The following is a 21,194-nucleotide window of genomic DNA, read 5'->3' as shown; positions in this document are numbered from 1 at the left end:
CCATCAGTCCCATATACCTCTAAACCTTTGATCCTCAAAACAAACCAGATCGACTGATTCCATTAAAAAAAACCCTAAGTAGTCATCTACCCTATCGGGACTTCTAATAACCTACGCTGTGCGTCGGTCTGTCTTTCAGCGGGTCCTATAAGTATAATAAGTAAAGAGTTTAAGAACCATTATAAGTAGACTAAACACTCTATATCAGAGTGTATTTTTCTATTGACAAATAATAGAAGTAAAAAAAGGTTTATTTTTTTTATTTTTTAAAAGATCTGTCGTTCAGTTCATTGGTCTCGACCTCGTGATCCACAACAGATAGATGGATTAGAATTAAATCATTGTAAAAAATAGTGTCATGCTACGGAACCCTTAGGGCGTTAGTCCGACTCGTAGTTGGTCGTTTTTTTATACTATTCACCTATTCAATTCACTAGTCGAATAGACGTCCGGGGTCGTAAAACTTCTCATTCCCTCACACACGTTTGCAGCAAGAATGAAAGAGTTAGTCATCAATTTGATTCGCGGGGATAATGCGTCAGTTTCTTTGTAAAGTTTTTATGCATCCGCACCCGATCTGATGACGTAGTCATGTGAGCGCGCCTGTACCACGAAGCTCAGTAAAATAAAACCAGACGCCGGCCGGCCTTCTACCAGTGCCATGCGAAAAGCGCGCGTCAACGGTACCGCGAATACTTTTTTAAACTTTTTTTTAAGAAACAACACAAATATACCGCGAGTTTTTTTTTTAATGAAACGAACTTTTACAAAAATGCTTACACTCCTGCTGATTGTCTTTTGTTTTACCTCGATAACTGCACTCGAATGCTCGGAAAAGGACCGATACAATTTGACCGGATCAGTTGAGCAGGACGGTGTGTATTCCCTTAACGGACTGCAGTTTTCCAATCATTATGTGTTTAATAAAGTAGTTGATGGTGTTAATTATACTTTCGGCTGTGATTGTAAAAGTGAGCCTTGTTATGTCAAGTGTTGTCCGCTTGGTTATGTAAAGAAGTTTGGTGATCCTGAATGTAGACCGGCACAAGGGACATTGAAGGAACGTGTCCAAAATAATGAACTTACTCTCAATTATATTAACACTTACAAAAAACAGTTGAATGTTAAAGAAGTGAAGTTGATGTATGGGATCGACTGTGCTTTTTATTTAGAGGATTTGGACTGGTATGTTCAGGAGGTAAGTGTGTTGATATACTTTTAGATTATTAATCTACCTATTATATGCTACACCATTCATACAACTTATACTCTCCGATTTGTCATACGGTTGACTGGTAGAAAAAGTTTTATGACATTAAGTTCTCTTTTTGAACGGTTACGGAATTTGAAGGTTTATCAATTTGGAACCTTAAGAGGAATTCCTAGTTGCGATTTTTCCATACAAACGCTCTCGACTGTTTCCTCCCTGGATTTTTAACTTAGAACAAAGATTTTTTCAAATAAGATCGACATCATCAATATCTGTGCGGCTATGTTTTGATTTTTTAGATTATTTTATTTTGAAGAAAGTTACAGCGCCTCGAAAAACGCAAAAACGGCTACAAAAAAGGCGCAGTACACAAATATGACAACAAATATCCGAAAAATCAAAACGTAGCGGCATAGATTATTTCTTCCTCTTGCAGTTTCCAAAATTTCATAATAATTGGTTGCGTTTTGGAAGAGGAAGTAGTCGAGAGCGAAACCTCGATTTTTGAGTTTTTTGCCTGGGAATTTTAGTCCGAGCTGCAGTTGCCCTTATCTCACGCACGCACTCTCGGCCACCGCAGCGCGACAGAAACAGCTTAAAAAATTCGAGATTTTAAAAGTTGCTTACAATGACTTACTTACAGAGCATGAGGAATAAAATGAGACCAGACGACTTTACTTTTGATACCGACAGATTGACATTTAGATGGCTTTGGTTGCAACCAACCTGACTTTTTTTATACTACGTCGGTGGCAAACAAGCATACGGTCCGCCTGATGGTAAGCAGTCTTCGCAGCCTATGTACTCAAACCCAACCCAGTGTTCTAAATATAGTTGATTTTGGACACCAGCAGCGGTATCATGGTCGCATTTTTATCACCTATCATGTAATGCGTCACTCTCGCACTTTCATACTTGTTAGAACGTGATAGGCATGGTGACAAACGATAAAGAGCCGACCATATTAGCCTTACTGTGCTGATAAAAATATTCATTGTTGACATACATTTTAACCAACTATGTCATAACTCATACTCATATCGTCGTTGAGAATGCCAAATCCGGCCCGAATGTGCGCGATTTTAATCAAATTAATGAATACCTTATGTGTTTCGTTGCTAGGTAACAATTTGTTAATAAAAAATTGTTCACATAAACGGATTTGGCATTCTCTACGACGATGATATGTATGTTAATATTGTCAATACGAAATAGGTTGCGGAATATTTAATTTATTCTAATATTTGTATGACGAATACTATAAAATATTTTGATGGAACATTTACGAGTTTCTGCACGCTCTACCATTGGCAGTGTCATTTTATGTAATTATTCAAAAACGACACACATATGTGCTCAATGGATAATAGCGGTTTTTACGTATTCGCTGCGGCATTTAGTATGTTACTTATGTAATTAACCATACCTACTTTGTATCTGATCTTTCGGCCCAGTGTCGAAGAGTGCGTGTAATAATACAATTATTCGTAATGTGGCAGCAAAGCAGCAAGATTTCAAATATTTTATAACGTTTTTAAACTAATTTCGTGACTTTTTAACTTGTGATAATCTTTAAATAGTTTACTTAATCTATTGTGTAATTAGAAAAATGCCTTTGTGAGGCACACAATGTCTGATAAAAGTGATAAAGAAGAATAAGATTTTGGGTACTTTGATATTATTATTCAACAGACCTTAATCGCGTATTACCTATGTATTTATTAGTTGAGTGTTTTGAACATGACGTTAACTTTTAGCTTTTCTTTAAAATTCGCGGGTTCAGATCCTGGCTCGTACCAATGAGTTTTTCAGAACTTATGTACGAAATGTCATTTGATATTTACCACTAGCTTTTCGGTGAAGGAAAACATCGTGAGGAAACCTGCACACATCTGCGAAGAAATTCAAAGGTGTATGTGAAGTCCCCAATCCGCATTGGGCTAGCGTGGGGACTATAGCCCGAGCCCTCTTGCACATGAGAGGAGGCCTGTGCCCAGCAGTGGGACGTATATAGGCTGAATTATTATTATATTATTAAAATTCCGCACTAATTTTAGGGAATAGTACCTATGAATAGTATGCGCATATGTTTTAAAAGTTTTTCATGCCAGATTCATATTTTCATTGCAGAGTTTCTCAACATTTTGGTTTTATTTTGTTATTCTGTTTTCACCAAATTATGTCAATTAATTTGAGGTCTGTTTCAATCATTTATGATCCAGTTTATTTTGGGCCCAAGTGCTTAACAAAATCTCCGACGGTCTCCTAAAACTGCAAATTTTTCGTGTATAAACACACGGTCCGATTTATTAAATATAATGTGTAAGAAAAGTAAACGTCTAAATAAGCGTTTTTTAAAAAAAAAATGCCAGTTATGTATTTTTTCATAAGTTTTGTGTTTTCTCTACTCAGAAATACGAGCTTTTTTAATCCTAATGGGATAGAAATGTCCCAGAGATTTTTTCTATTGTGATACCATTCCTCATATATTTTGTATGGCGGTAACAAAAAGGAAAGTTTGTAAAATGTATGGAAATTTAGGACGCGATCCTGACTAGAAACAATACAAAAGTGGCAAAAAAGGTCACATAAAAAAGTAGCAAAAAAAAGAAGCGCTCAAATCAATATACCTATTGCTATTATTATTATTTCCTGCTACCTAAAGGTTGTCTGGAAGAGATCGCTTTTTAGCGATAAGACCGCCTGTTGTTCCCTGGTTCTATTTTCCTTTAAATTTCATTTGTAGTTTTACATGTATGTAAAATGTATAATTGTTGGTGCAATAAAGAATATTTACTTAGTTACTTAAAACTCATAGACTCGATCGTGTATGTTATAGCTTGCTTACAAATCAACTAGAATGAAATAATTATACTCGCAGATTCACCTCCGGGAAATACAATGAATTATAGGTAATAACTGCGTGCGATTAACAATCATTGGCGATGAGTTACACAATGGACGGTTTTCCTTCAAGGACTTTTTAAGACATGCGGGGTAATTTTGAAAATTGCTTATGCCTACTAAACTAAAAAAAACTTTCTACTGTTGCACTTGTAAGCATTGCAAGAGCTTAAGTTTAGCTGAAATATGATATACCTACTTCTGGTTTTGTGATTTATTAGCGATTTTCAAAATGACCCGTGTTTTATCGAAATTAACTTGATGCTTACGCGTAACCTATTTTTCTATCTCAACCTGTATAGGTATGGTTACAGGAGCAGGACCTTATAACTTTGGTATGTTTTTATTATCTCAGAAACACTGTACAACACTGTCAACACTGTATGGAATACAGTCTATAGAAACAATTTGATAAATTTAAGCACAATAGGAGATTTTTTTTTTCAGTGTGGTTCCGATTTCGACACACTAACATAGGTAGATGGCACTCATTGAATCAAATATATGTTGTGAATAGCAATTATGATCATACATCATACACGAACGTTCCGGATTGAAAGGGTTAACACTTCCGAAGTTGCAGGCTACGGTGATCGCTTACCACCAGGCTGGCCGTATGCTTGTTTGCTAGCGACGTGGTATTAAAAAAAACTGTATAGGCAGGTATTGTATGAGATACATTGAGAGAATACCTAATTTGACATAGAGGCATCACATGCAGTAAAAAAGGTATAGTTTTTATTTAACTTCGAATGTTTTTTCTCATCATCCTCTTCCGTGGTTAACTATTCCGTCATGAATTTTCTTTTCTAGTCAGTCGTAGACTGAAATAGAGTTTAATTATAGTGGTTGGAACATTTAAAGCCATTTAAAACATCCACAACACCAATGTGAAAGTCGTCATGAATTTTCTTTTCTAGTCAGTCGTAGACTGAAATAGAGTTTAATTATAGTGGTTGTAACATTTAGGTAGAGCCATTTAAAACATCCACAACACCAATGTGAACGTTTTGATAATGGGCGTTTTACATTCGTCTCAGTATGTTGTTGTAAGTGGTAATAATTCTAGTTGCAACGAGAAAGGGTTTACTTTTTACAAGTTTTTATTTAACTTGCCCTGTTAGGAACTTTGTTAGTGTGATAGTTAGTGTGAGTCAAATATCGGAAGCTAGATTTGACCCACTTCCCAATTTCCGATTGAGCTGAAAATTTTCATACATACGTAGGGTGACAATGCAATATTATCGTACTATCGAGCTGATCGGCCGCGTAGCCAACGTTACAATCGTTAACTCTCCGTAGCGTAGCGTAGTCATCTCTCTCTATCACTTTGCCATATTAGTGCGACTGTGACAGTTGCGTTTCGTTCGCCACGGAGCGTGAACGATAGGCACGATGGCTACGCGGGCTGATGATGGAGACAAGAGGTGGCCATAGGAACTCTGTGGTGAAACAACGCAATCTTATTGTGTTTGGAGTTTTTAGAATTGTCTGGATTGATGAAGAAAAGCACAGTCAGCGACAAAAGCTTGTACCAAAAATTAAATTTTTGCCTAAAACTTATTGCATATGACGTTCTTCATAAGAAGAGTACATTATGCTAATCTAATAGCTTCCCTCAATGCCAATTTAAAATAACAAAATATTTCTACGCTTTGGTTTAGAAACAGAAAAAGTGCCGCAAACATTTACGAGTGGCTAAATAACTCCCATCTTCAATAGATACCTAATTATAGACACCATTTGGGGCCTGTTTCACTTCAATACGTGACATTTTACATGTAGCAGACGATTAGTTTAGTTATGTGGTTATAATTCATTCGTGATTACATCCGCGTAGAAAACTTTTGCTTGAGAATACGGACTGGTATTTAATTGTCAACCAAAAGCTTTCAACCCCTACTACCTACCGCTGTGCAAAATGTTTCTAAAATTACGAAATTCCCACATTGAAATTCGAAAACTTCTCATATTTTGTATGAGGATCGAAATTGATTGTCGTATCGTTTATTTAATTAGTCAAATAAGTACCATAGTATTACAGTAAAACCAAGGCAATGAGAAATAACAAAATAATAAAAAAACAATACTAAGAAAACAATACCTAATCATGAAAACAAAATATACTTTAGTTAAATATTGGTTCATAAATATCATCCAAATATCTAGGGTAAAGGCACCAGTAGTCAGCCTTATAACGCATTTTTAAAGTTTGTACTCTCGACGTTTCTACAGGATTAGTCGGATAAATAAACGCATAACATGGTTAGATCAAGATACAAGATACAAGTAATTTATTGGTAAAAGTCAATGTTTTACAGGTCATTTTGAGTTAGGTACATATTCAACTAATACTAGTAGGTACACAGCATTTTTTGGATAAATGTCACTTATTATAAAATAAAAATATGTTTAAAGCAGAACAAATACATAGTCAGTATTTAATAGGTCGCATATGTCTTTCAAGTCATCATGTTATTTATAAGGTAAACAATTAAAAACGTGTTTATATATAAATTACCTACTTAGGGTTAGTACACGATTCAACAAATTCGTCGTTCGTGTTTATTATAGTTTTAAAACAAAGTAAGTATGTCAAAAAATAACAATCCTCTTTATAATATCTATAAACCAGTAGTCAGCCTTATAACGCATTTTTAAAGTTTGTACTCTCGACGTTTCTACAGGATTAGTCGGATAAATAAACGCATAACATGGTTAGATCAATTGTTTATTATAGTTTTAAAACAAAGTATGTCAAAAAATAGCAATCCTCTTTATAATATCTATAATTAAGATTAAACAAAAAATGGCAGTTTTCTCCAGTAGTCAGCCTCTAAAATCCAGTAAGCAGCCTTTGTGTACCCAGTACTCAGCCTTTATAAACTATTAATAACAATGAAATAAAAAACACTATTATTTGTATTAAAGTTAACGATATTATAATATTTATCATTCCTAGGTAGGAAGCTAGAGTATAGGTAGGTACCTATACTCTTATAAGTACAATTCTCATGCCACGAAATTTGTAGGCCATAGGTGCTTAAAATTATTCTTGCAAACTAATAAACACTGTATTTATCTTCTTATTTTTTATTAATGAATCTGTTTATTTAATAGAATTCATTATTTTTAATATCGGATTAAATGCTGGTGAAACCCGTGCAGGGGCCGGTTAGATATTGGAATATTTCTCAACAAAAGTATGTATACACTTTTGAACCTTATTTAAATGAGTTAAAGTTCATAATATTTGGCAGCGACGTACCAAGGAAGATAATGGCTGAGTACTGGATCCGTGAAACCCAGTGGTCAGCCGAATTAAAACGTTATTTCAAATGCGGCTGACTACTGGGTTTTACTTTAAATTGACTGAGACATGCCTAACTAAATTTGAAAATGTAAATGTAACGGTCCTAATGGTCGTATTGGATCGAAAATAAAAAAAAATAACTATTAACCCAAAGGTCAGCCGCGGGAGGCTGGGCACTGGATTTTTTGTAAAAAAGTGGTATCCAGTGGTCAACCTCCTCAATTTATAAGTTAAATATTGATATTTCTATTTAAATATAACGCAATTTAATAGATGAACTATCCAATAAACCCATCATTAACAAAAAACAGTAACTTTTTATATTAAAACATATTTTTTCTCACGCGTTAAAAGAACACCACGTGCAGTAAAAAAATGGACATGACATTCTAGCTCTCGTCAACAAACATCACCTTTATGAACGAATATATTTCTTCTCCCCGATACCTCACCGCACCTGCCGCGTTACGTATTAACGAATAAGGAATCAGAGCTCCTATTTGACTACTCGCGATTTGTTTAATCGAATATACCTTAAAAGACTTAAAAGGCTGACTACTGGTCCCTGGCTGGCCACTGGTGCTGTTACCCTACATAATTTTACATTCATTATTTTTAGATTCTTCCCGCGACTTTGTCTGCATAGAACGATGATAGCGACTGATAAAAAGTATCCTATTCTTCCTCGCGCCTTAAACTACAGGGTGTATTTAGCCACTTGCAATAATTTACGGTCAGAATATATAGGTCATACTGAGCAACTTTTGCTAAGTACCAACCCCGAAATCGCGAAAAAAGAAATACTCTTCCATAGAATATATCAAGGTCAGACAGCTAAAATGTATGAGAAGGCCAATTATTTTTTCTCGATTTCGGGGTTGATACCATAGTAAAAGTTGCTCAGTATGACCTATATATTCACCCCGTAAATTATTGCAGGTGACTAAATGAACAACTTGTATATTCATACCTCATCTAAATCGGTTTAGCGATTTAAGCGTGAAGAGATAGAGTTACTTTCGCATATTTGTATAATAGCAGTAGAATTAAATAGTAATATGGGTAAGAACTCGTCCTGTTGGTCATCCTAAGTATCGGTGCGCGGAGAGTGAAGGTAGATCTCCGAGAGCTAGCTCGGCGTCAGTGAAAGGCGTAATTTCGCGCAGGACCCCGGTCGGTCGGGGTAAAATGGTGTGTCTAGAGCAGGAGCATGTTGAAGGTGAAGACTTCATTATGAATCATTGCGTGAAATTATTAAATAAGTATGGTTAACAATATTATTCAATAAAGGATCATAGGCAAATGTATCTTTAGACGTGCAAGTTGCGGAAAGGTCGGCAACGCGCATGTAATACATCTGGTGTTGCAGGCGTCCATAGGCTACGGTGACTGCTTACCGTCAGGCGGGCCGTATGCTTGTTTGCCACCGTCGTGGTATAAAAAAAAAAGGTTGGTAAAGTTCTCTGACATTTCAGGAAAAAATCACAGGAAACAAAGAAAACTTTCATTTTGGAAAATTCCCATACTTAGATATAAACAGTTTCCAGGACAGTGTCATTTCAAAGAAAGACAGAGAATGATACTGTATTTGTCTTACGCTAGTATTAGCACCCAAAAGAAAATAATGAGTATAGTTTTCTTTGTTACTATTTACTGACAAGTTGTGTTTTTTTATTTTTATTATAGGACATTATTACACAAATTGACTAAGTCCCACAGTAAGCTCAATAAGGCTTGTGTTGAGGGTACTTAGACAACGATATATATAATACCTATATAAATATTTATAAATACTTAAGTACATAGAAAACACCCATGACTCAGGAACAAATATCCATGCTCATCACACGAATAAATGCCCTTACCAGGATTTGAACCCGGGACCATCAGCTTCGTAGGCAGGGTTCACTACCCACTAGGCCAAACCGGTCGTCAGACTATATCTATTTTGTTTATCAATATGCAAAGGAATATTTATTCCCTCTCCATTGTACCGCGATAAAGTAAACGATAAATTATTTGATTAAATACAATACCACAACCACATAGCACAGACAACTAAATAATACAGACCCGTAATTTCCATTAAAACATGCATTACTTAACATAAATACTACCGTCATACAATTTTTATCGTGAGCATCGCCTTAAGAGGATACGGGAGCCGAGATTTAAATATTTTAGGCAAATATATCCGTCTCGCTAACGGAAGCGGCTCCTAAAACAAGTGCAATAAGGACAGCGCCAGGTTATTCGAAAAATCCTGCGTACAAATCTCAAAAACCGATGTTTCGTACTCGACTGTTTCCTCCTGCAAAACTTAACCAAATGTAACGAAATGTTGAGATCTAAATGGCAATGAAATGATCTGTGCCGGACTATTTTGCTTTTTAGGCTAATTGATGTCAGTTTTGAATACCATGCTTCTCTTTGCGGCCTAGTAAATAAGGCCGTTTTTGCGAATATTTGAAGTGCATTAGCACCTTAAGAAACAACAATATCAAAAAAAGCAAAACACTCCAACATAATAATTAATAACAATAATCTGTGTTGAAAAAATCACGGAAGAAACAGTCGAGTATGTTTGAATGGATAAATGACCACTCCTGTTGCCTCTTAAGCCAAATCTCAGTAGGTACGATCTATACAATTTAATTAGGGGGCTCACGAACATAGCCGCCATCAAACAATTGAAGTTTCGCTCTTGTTTTAAAATAACATTCTGAAATAGCATGAAATTTGACAACACATAGGTACGACGTAAACTAATAGGTACCCTTCATATATATATATATATATATATATATATGTATAAACATATATATTTGTGTATCCCACTGCTGGGCTTGCCCTCTCCTTTTCCAATCCTGCGTAACAGACAAGATGCCAATCGTTAACGCTCCGTAGCGAACAAAACGCAACTGTCTCAGTACTGAGACAGCACTGATATAGAAGAGTGATAGAGATAACGCTACGCTACGAAGCGCGAACGATTGGCATCTTGTCTACACACAATGTGCTGAGCAAGATTCCACCAATCCCGCTGAAATGGATCCAAGTCGTCTCGCCATCTCGGTCTGCTTCTGCCACGACTACTCTGGGGATGCCAGCTACTGGCTTTTTTGCCGGATGAATGATGACAGATTACATATAAGTATTTGTCATTTAGGTAAATGAAGGCCAATTTCCATGATATTTAAGTATGTCGTTATAAAATATTAAAGCGTAACTTCATTTGTATGGGGCCGGCTTTTTGGCAAGGTGATTCTTATTACTATATATGTTACTCTACACTATTTTGACTTTATATTAGAGAGCTTACTATTTTGCGTTTGTGTTGTCTTTCGAAATAAATGGGTAAGTATAAAGGATATTAACTGTCTTTCTTTTTACTAGTCTAGCTGCGCATAGTAACATAGACATTAATGTAATTAATTAATATACAATGTATTCAGTTAACCATCTATGTAGGTAGTAGCATAGAAAAATAAGTAAGCATAGAGTGCTCACTATATATACACAGGTAAATAAAAAATAAAAAAACATTTTTCGAAAATTGACTTTGTAATTAAATTTAAGCTTACGAGTAATAAGTAGCAAGTTTTAAGCGATTTTTAGACTTATTATTTAATAAATCGTTTTACAATAGCTCCCATAAAACTAATTATTTATTAATGAGGTAAACTCTACGTTTACATATTTCTGGTATGAAGTAGGTAATTTAATCTATGTTGTTTGCTTGTTATTCCGTAAAATTAGTAGGGATTATGAGGGCAGTATCGGAACATTTATTATGTATAAAAATCAATATGCCACATGTATAAAATAAAGTTTTATCGAGGTTTTGAATGTCAGTTTTTTCCCTACTCACCATCCCATTTTACGATACTGTACGTAAAGAGATCGTGACTGTAATAACACGTAAAGGGTCCTTCTCAATCTATTGAAAAAAAAAATTGTTTTTGATGAGTTTGTAAAAGAATTAGGCGATGATCAAGAGTAACTTTCCATCGTAGGTATTTATTTCTAAGGACTGAAAGACTTAAGAGTGCCGTGACCGTCCATACAAAAAGAGGAAACGTATTTCCACTTCTAAATATTTTCCCTTCTCCATGATTTTATATAAATATGTTATTGACACAATGAAAAACTAGGTTTATAGGTTATAACTTTTTTTTCATGAAATTTTATAGAAAGAGTACTGTTATTTCGTTAGGGTCGTAAAGCTTTTCTTTCCTCTTAACAACTTATTAGTATGAGATGAGTCTTTTCTGTGTACATCATAAATTAATAGGACTACTAAATAGTTATTTTCATTTAAATACTATAATAGTACATTACGATACAAGTGCGATAAATAGGAAATTCGAAACGAGTGGCGATAAATTAAAACACGACCGAAGGGAGTGTTTTAAATCGACACGAGTTGCGAATTACCTATTCGCACATGTATCGTACAACTTTTTACAGTACATATGGCCCTTTAAATGTTCGACACAGTAACGTAATATGCTAATTTTCGCACTAGTGCAGTGAGTTGCAGGCGTACATAGGCTACGGAGGCTGCTTACCATCAGGCGGGCCGTATGCTTGTTTGCCACGTAGTATAAAAATAAAAAGGAAAGTAGCAGTATGTACTGTAAAAAATGTTAAGTTTACATAAGTTTTCAGTGCAGTATCTCGTGTACCGTCTTTTACTTAATTAGGCACGACCAATACGAGGAAAAGGCTGACGAGTTCGTATCTGAGTATGCGCATGGACAGGTCATGGTTTATTTTTATAAGGAAAACGGTAATCCGCGCAGACGTTGTTGGGCAGAATTGGGCCAAGGCCGTAAGATGCGAGGAAGAGAAAGGAGTCTGCGACCGAGTTAATATACTACTTTTGTATTTTTTGCAGCTATAAAAGTACCTATGACACGTAATGTATCCATAGAGTTAATTATTTTGTTATATTGTTTTATATCTCTATATAGATTTTAAGTTTATTTAAAGATTTTATCATAGGTATGATTTAGGGCTTGTTTGATAATGCCCAAGAAAAGTATCGGATAGCTAATTTTGTAAATTTTGTTTTCATTTTTGTACAATAAAGAGTTTTACTAGTATTATATATTTATAAAAAAATACGACATAACAATAACGAAATATATTTTGAGTACAGTGTTTTATCTCCATAAGGAAGGATGTTACTGACAAAAACATGTTTTCAAGCTCAACAGTTATCGTACGGTCAACGACCATTTTAATTGGAATGTAAATGACAAGTAGGTCATTACAATAGAAGTAGACACGCGTTTAAAGAGTTTAAAGCTACATTAAGTACAAAACTTACTGACTTACTGCACTGGAGGGGAGGCTCAGTGACCCAAACAGAATCTTGGCCTCTGAGAGTGCCACTCTGACCTATTCTGCGCCACTTCACGCCAGTTGGGTACTCCTAGGGCGGACGGGTCTTTAGGGCTTCGTCGATTCAGCGGTATCTGGGACACCCAGACGGACGTTTTCCACCCGGGTGCCCCACATACGCTCTTCTCACGCCACGATCATCTTCCATCCTCTCCAAGTGGAAGTACAAAACACGTACATAAAATATGCTATTCTAATTGACCGAGTGTTAGCGAAGGACTACGTTTCAGCTTGGGCAAAAATGCTTTCGTATGTCTGGATGTTGTCCTCAGGTCGCAATTTTCAACCTATTCTCGTCAAATTTTTAATGATTCAATGATTACATATATGTATATTTTTCAGAGAGGAAACTGGGGATTACGTTTGTAAAAAAAGGCAATTTCGCGAAGGGGTCCTCCACTTTCGTCTTAAAATAATAGACAAGTTACATAGTCCCTACTATTTTAAGGCTTCAAATATTTAATCAACATCGTATTTTTGTCTCGTTTTGGTTATTATTGTCAACATGTAAATAGAAGCGATCAGGAAAATCCCCTTTTCCTCGTCACGGATTAACATGAATTAACGAGAATTGAGATCTTGTACAAATAACACATTTAGGAAGCGTCGAGATGATGAGTGGATCAAATGGCCGTCATTATGTGTGTCAATGTCGTGTAAATATTAGATTAGATTAGATATTTATTTGTAAAGTCATGTACATAAGATGTTATTACAGTTATACAGTAAGTTTCCATGACACCCTGTCAGGGCACACAAATTGTTATTAAACAAAGCTTCGAACTGACAGCAGAAAGAAGAAAGCATGAGAGGTCGCACGAGGGTTAAAAATTTAGAGCATTTAACAATTAACCTGAGGCGCCTTTAAGCTTACCCCTCTGTCGAAAACCTCGCCCAATGGTCATACTCGTTATATGGACTGACGGTACCTTACGTACAAATAGCCATACATTTGACGTGCTCGTCCCACCCAGCTAAAATCGGCAGACTGTTTTGTATAGAAATTTACAAACGAGGTGTCTCCGGATCAAAAACGTCCGGGGAAAATTGGCGTTTTTTTCTGCAGGCATTACAAAATTTTAATGATTTTAGCAATGTTCTTTTACTAGATAGCGCTGTTATCATTATGTACCTAACACGTTTTTCATTTTTTAGAGTTATTATGCAAGCAAGTTTTGATAAATTATGCTATATTTATCATGCTTACGTTCTGTTTACAACTAATTTACAGAAAAAACAAAATAGATTTTGCCCGCTGCAGCCCTACAGAATGATAGATTAAAAACATATGTATAATTTTACTAATAGCAAAGTGTCCCAGAAGTGCCAGGCCAAGTTTTGAAATCAAAGCGCTACAGACAATAACCACTGGTTTTCTTGTAGATATAAAACATAACTAAAATCCTTCTTCATGCATGTGTGTCTATAAGTAATTTACAAAAACGCGTTCTCGTAATCTTCATTTTAGTTTGTATGCAAGGATTTAATGTATCTCATACAATAAATGGATAAACTAATACCAGACATAGACATAGGTATGTTAATGTTCATGTCAAATTTCATCTTCATGACAATTATTAACATACAAGTAGATCGGATGTTAGCTACGTAAATAATGGTCCTGCTAACTTTACGGCATATATATTTCAAACACGCGAAATATCTATACGAACTCGCATTACATCCAAAAGTTTTGGTCACTTTAATTTTTTTTACTATACTGTAATCTAAAATTCAGAAAACAAATCGCTTCTTGAGAACCATAGAGTTGTTACATTTGCAAATGATTGTCATGTCGGTCAACAGTCAATAATAAGTGGACTTGGCCTGGGTCGTACATCTGTGTCTGGGTATAATAAACTACAACAAACGGAGCGTGGGTAATGCAGACGTATCTCTAAATCGTCGCTGCTATTTAACTTGTTGCTATTTTATTTTCAACTGAACTATTTAATGATTTCTACAGAATTCATACGAGTATAGATCTATTTAAACAGTGACCTCACAAAAAATGTCTCGACTGTGAAATGTTTTCTAATGTAGGGCTCACAAATTTGTAACAAGTATGCGTAATTCAAGATCACATTTATGCTGGATCGCGAAACTTTTAGACAACTTTGTGTATAAGCTGCTACACATTATGAAGATTAGGTCAATGTCGGCTCAGTTTAGGTTAATGGTTCATATGTATCTAGTATATTTGTGCCAACGCATACTTACGTGGAAATCACATTGGAGCATTGACATATATCTAAGGACGGGCAATAAGAATGGGGCCAGTGCAGCAGTGTCACGCACACGAATTCGGGCCAATCTTGCATACAACCCGATTGGTTGATGAGTTCGCATCACGCGCGCGATAGGTCGCAACTAGTTCCGTTAGACTGCACGATTGGCTCGAATTTGCCACCACTGAACTAGCACTATCCTTAGTGCCTGTAAGGCCCGTCCTCAGCTATATGCCAATGCACTGGAGCGGTTATTACTTATTAGGTACATATATCTGGTTGCCGGACAATCTCGGACAGGAAAATAACTTCCCTCTCAGCAGAAAGTATCCGGCGACCGGACAGATATAATACTACTAATTGGATGCGGATCCACACCAGGTACGTACATATAGCGAAGTCCCGCTCGCACACCGTAGCGGCGTCCTGCTCCACAAAAAATATAGGGGTTATTTATTATATCTATACTTTTTCAGAACACAAATAAAGTCTATGTTGTTTCACTATCTCTCTTAGTACTCTCAGTAGCAAGATTTCTGTTCTGCCGGCCTAGCCAAGGTGACGATCGCTATCGCTACGATAACAAAACGCTTTGTGTCTCTCTATCACTCTTTCACATTAGTGCGACTGTGACAGTTGTGTTTCGATCGCTACGGAGCGTAAGCGATTGGCAGGTTGACTACGCGGCCTTCAGACTTGTGTCTGGCGAGATAATAGATATAATTTAGGCGCTGATTGGCATACGCTGTTTGGAACAGGAACAACATAAGGCGATCATAAATCTTTCTCCATACAATAGATATTTATAGAACGTAGCACAAAACTGCATTATAAGGTGTCACAACATGTTCACGTCGGTAACTTTAGCATTTATATAGAGTTATAATATGACATCCCAACTGCAATAGCTGAAAATTAAGCTCTCGTCTGTATAATAACGATATTATGCATCACCACGGCAGCACTGTAATGCTGCAAGCATTAATATAGGAAAACAGTTCTATATTATACAGCTTTTAGCAATTAATGGAACTGAGAGCTGAAACGAGGAACTGTAAGCTGTAATGGCGCATTTTTGTGGGCTTTAACTAAGCTATATTCTGAATAGGACGCCACAAGTGTACCCTTAAACGCTTGCATTTTAAGAAAGAACATGTGAACTACTATATTGCAATCAGTTATTCAGTGACATCAATTAACAATGATATAATGCGTCTTGCTGCATGTAGTGGAACTTTAGTAGTGTTAATCAGCTTATTCCACGCAATCTTATAGTAGCACTTATAAAGCCTACATGATCGCTTTGGGTGAATTCATATAATTCTGAATTACAGCAAACTGCTGGTTATTAGATCACATGTGGCACGTGAACCCAATTGGAGCTGAATACTTGTACTAGCGTGGGCTATTAATCTGCTAATGTAGTTTAATAAGATCTTACAGACTACATTTTTATCGCCTCACAATTATATATATTAGTTATTCGGATCCCTAAAACTCATACGGAGAGTTTAGTAGTTCATTGCTAACTGTGCCACTATTTGCGTACAATGTGGCCCACAATTATGCTATACACGAATCTGTGACTGATTTGTTTGACACAAGATCTCGTCGTGTCAGCTCTTTGCTGACTTACGTACCACGTGTGGACACTTAGACAGCCCATTACTGGTCAATGTACCTCGAGTTAACACTAAAGCAGCTTATACAATTTTATCGTGGTTAATACAGTACACATAGGTTTTCGGCCATTTTTTAGATTTCAATGATATGATATTATTAATTTATTCTAATTAAGTCAACGAAAACGACATCGGATTTGTATAGGAAATCTAATGGTTTTATGAGTAACAGCTTATCGTTAAATTATACGAGTTTATAAATAAAAAAGTATTTTTTGTTTATATTATCTACGTATTTAATACTAATTTTTTTAAGTAAACAGTGATATTTTGAGGGCGCGTGTAAAATTTGATCTATATTCATATAGTATTTGACAATAAACTTTCTTTCCCATTCGAAATTCACACAAATTAAATGGAAAAAATAATAATGTTGTACACCGAAACTAACGTTTATTGTACCTCCTCCATAAACACCATATGTCACGAAATAGTTCACGCTAAACAATATCAGAAAATAATAAAGGAGTGGAGCAATACATATTCACAATCGTCCCAATTATGCATTCTCAACTGCTTAGAAGCATTAAATCAATCTTTTTAAGTACTTTGTGCTGAAGAAAGGGTAACAGAGACTCTATTAATCAATCATTGCGCTGTAAATAGGTAACACGTGATCCACTAATCAGTCAATGTTCAGCTCTTAGGGTGACTGTTACCTTTAGTAATGCTGATATAATGCTTATATAGTGCAGTATTTCCAATTATTCAGCTGACAGCTGATTAATTTGTGCCCAAAATAGAGTTATATAAGCACTTACAGCGCCTCTAACACCCTTATTCAGCGGGTTTATACAGCTTAGGGGTCTATTGGGGACAATAATTCAGCTACTATACAGCAGTTCCGTGCTACTTGGGGTATCTCATAGATATAAGAACTCTTTAAGCAGCGGTGGCTGCTGTTCTATTTTTATCGCCTGTCACTATGCCTGTCACTTTCGCACTTACATACTTGCTAGAGCGTGACAGGCATCGTGACAAGCGATAAAAATGCGACCATGCTACGGCCGGTGAATGTGAAGTCAGAATCCGCAGCAAGCTCGGCCAAATTTCACCTTCCCATACAAACGGGGTCTCGTTTTCATTTTATAACTACGTGTTGTATTGTAATGAAACTTTGCACATATAATGACATGGGGTATTTATATCTAAGCCTGTAAATAGTTTATATAGCTCCTGCTTATAAAATAAACGAAATAGAGCAAAAACCAGCTATGTATGAAAAACATAATTCGCTGTATTTTTAGGGTTCCGTACCAAAAAGGTACAAAAGGAACCCTTATGGTGCGACTCTGTCCTTCCGTCCGTCTGTCACAACGCTAAATATCTCAAGAACCACTTAAGCTACCAATTTGAAATTGGAATAGTTATGAACAACGCTAACCCAGTTTATATGGTTTCAGTAGCTACACAAACTAATTACAGGCCTTATCTTATTGTAAGTGCAAAGTTTCAAAGCAATCTAGCTAGTCGTTTTAAAATGAGAGCGTAACTACGTTTGTATGGAGAGTTTGCTGCGGACTCTTAATGTGAAAACCGCGTAAGAAGTCTTGTATCTATGAGATGCAATTTATAAATAACTATAGTATGAAGAAGGACTTATGATTCCTGTTTGAGGCCTGTTTTAAAAACAAACAGCGTATGCCATTCAGCGCCAAAATTGTAATCTCAATTTAATAAATATGTAGGTATAATAGCGAGAGCAAGTATTTTTAAATAAAAATGCTTGTTTGGATACAAAATCTCATTTTTTTTTCAATAAAATATACTATAATATTTTTATTTAAGTAGGTATTTCATAAATTTTAATGGGACTTAATCCCAAAGTAGACTAAATTTATCATAAAGGCGTTTTTTTTAACTGTTCACCTTTTCAGCGTATATAATAATTTTCAGTAGCTGGGTAGCCATGTATAATGATGTAATATGTATAACTTACATCTCCACTCCTCTAGTAAGTAATAAAGAAGGTTTCTAACAAGCCTTTACGACCGCGACGCAATGAAACTCAAATAAAATTCTATTTCTATGAATCCTAATCGATTATATTGAAAAATAAATTCTTTCTCTATCAAAATAAAACTTAAACGCGTATGTACGAGTAGCATAATTACATATTTTTATCCCTTTCAAAGCTCATCATGTGATAACCCACCCAATAGGTATGCAAGATTTTTTTTGTCTCTAGTCATTTAGGCTGACCTTAAGATTATAATGATACATCATACATCTTAAGTTATGATGGAATAAAGGAACACTCATACAAACTTCAATGCTGAAAACCTCATTTGTTGACCAGTCGTGTAAATAAATATATTAGGACCCATGAAAATTCTAACAAACCACACATTACGCAAGCAAACAATCGAGTCATGATACATTTCCTCTGCAATTATTCCCCCTATTGGTTAGCGGTTAACTTTACTAATGGTTAAACAAAACTGAGTGCTCTGCGTACGCGCGTGAAAACTCCTAATGTTCTAACGTCAATTTATTGTTATGGGTTCCATTGCTAATGGTTTTAGGCAGGCGTTTTAATTTAATGCGCGAGTTTTTAGGACTGATTATGTTGAAGAAAACATACCGTTTTCAAAGCTTAAACTTTTTACTTTACTTAAACGAAAATCTTATTTAAGAAATAGAACACACGCACACGTGTCTGCCTTTAAATCAGGAGATATCCCGAGCGCTATAAATAAAATACTAAAAGTAGTTTCATTTTTTTTGTGGGCTGATTTTATTGGTTTTTGACTTGGTACAGGTTATTTAAAATTCAGTAAGTACCTAGTTTATAATGCGGATATAAAAATATATAAATATAACCTTGATCAAATATACGGATAATTTTTTTATAGTAACTGGAACATAAAAATAAATAAAAAACAATTAATAAACCCTTGTTGTAATGAAGAGGCCGATTCTGATTTGACGACTGGTCTGGCGTAGTGGGTAGTAACCCTGCCTATGAAGCCGATGGTCCCAGGTTCGAATCCCGGTCCATCCACAAATAAATGTGTGATGATCACAGATATTTGTTCCTAAGTCACGGCTATTTTCTATATATATAAGTATGTATTTTTCTGTATATATATCGTCGCATAGTTCATTGGAACTAATCGAAGCGTTCAAAGTCTATTTTTATGATGGATTAACGGCTATAAAACAATACAGTCATCCGACGAAGCCGTCTAGACAGGGCAATCGTGCGGGGTGCGAAGGGCGAGTGCGGGTCGTGCGCACCCGAGCTGCATACATCGCCATTGTTAGTGGCTCGGTACTACCTACAGGGCTCCCCATATTGTTTTATCCAGCTGTCCTTTTGGGCAGTTGTGTAAAAGTCTGTCACAACCCTACTGTGTTTTTATGCGATGTCGGCATTTAGAATCAGGAGGTAATACAAATTGACTTTAATTATGACATTCCCTCGCTTTGTTTTTGCAAATATCATGATGAGTGGAGTCCGACTCTATTTATTACCTATTCAAGTTTCAAGTATTTCCCTAGAGAAGCATAAATTTTTCGTCACACACAAATTTTATATCTGATCTAAGTACTAGTTTAACGTGAAACTAATGTTTGATTTTATCACACAAGTTAGTAAATAAGTATCTAGGTCGTTAGATTTGTAGCTAACTCCCAACGGCTTATCCTTTGTCTATTGTTAACTAAAACCGCGCGTGCCACTACCTGCAAAAAAAGGGTCGTATAGGTAGCGTTCGCCTCGCCGGCACTCAGTAACCGTAGAGGGACCACACAAGAGATCGCAAATTATTTTTCCATTTGTTCATTTTGAATCTTATTTCGCTTTGGTTTCATTTCATCTTAATTTCATTTTACCCGTTTACCAACATTCCTAAATTTCAAAAGGGAATAGTTTCAAACTGTCTCAATCTCAGAATGCCTAAGTTTTTTTATCCAATATTATCCGTCTTTAGCTCCGGCAGATTGTTAAAAAATATTGTAAATACGATAAAGGTTATAAAAATGCACTATAGACATAATTAAACTTAGTATATTTTAAAAAAATCCACCAGATTATTTGGTATTTGATGAAACATACTTTTTGACATTTAAGTATTTTGAGACTTGGACGATATGAATAAAAGTCATTATGACATTCGGCCATTTTAAGAAGGAAACAATTTGATATTTAGGCGTCTTGGGACTGAGTTGTTATGAAATTTAGGAGATATAAATACAATGGCATTATGATATTTAGGTGCCAAAGCCTTATTTCAATTACCATAGGAATTGTAATTCAATAACCGGTAAATGTGACCGGACCATTTTTATGCAGGTAGTGGCACGCACGGTTTTAGTTAACAATAGACAAAGGATTAGCCGCTAGGGGCCAGCTACAAAGCTAACGACTATACCTTTTATAAGGGGTATCAAACATTAGTTTTACGGTAAGTTAGTAGATATGCGAATGCGAATGAAGGTTCGCT

At 35.7% G+C, this 21,194-nt stretch overlaps 2 protein-coding genes across 5 annotated transcripts in view; both read left to right on the top strand.

The window, feature by feature from the left end:
• LOC133524418 (hemicentin-2) overlaps nucleotides 1-21,194 on the top strand; it is a 237,384-nt gene that overhangs the window by 79,547 nt on the left and 136,643 nt on the right. The gene's annotated exons all lie outside the window — the stretch shown is intronic.
• The window catches only part of LOC133524413 (G-protein coupled receptor Mth2-like), a 59,865-nt gene that overhangs the window by 10,641 nt on the left and 28,030 nt on the right, over nucleotides 1-21,194 (top strand). For 2 of the 4 annotated variants that reach the window (XM_061860406.1, XM_061860403.1), the window contains exon 1: nucleotides 474-1,198. The exons of 1 other annotated variant lie outside the window; for it this stretch is intronic. In XM_061860406.1, the coding sequence (XP_061716390.1) occupies nucleotides 662-1,198 (537 nt within the window). In that variant the 5' untranslated portion in view covers nucleotides 474-661. Of the gene's footprint in view, nucleotides 1-473; nucleotides 1,199-21,194 lie in introns of those variants that run through there. One more of the 4 variants, XM_061860405.1, reaches the window with a different exon arrangement.

This window comes from Cydia pomonella, chromosome 13 (genome assembly GCF_033807575.1).
Source record: "Cydia pomonella isolate Wapato2018A chromosome 13, ilCydPomo1, whole genome shotgun sequence".
Taxonomy (NCBI): Eukaryota; Metazoa; Arthropoda; class Insecta; order Lepidoptera; family Tortricidae; genus Cydia; species Cydia pomonella.
The sequence above is the reverse complement of the archived record's forward strand: the minus strand, read 5'-3'. Positions and strand labels throughout refer to the sequence as shown.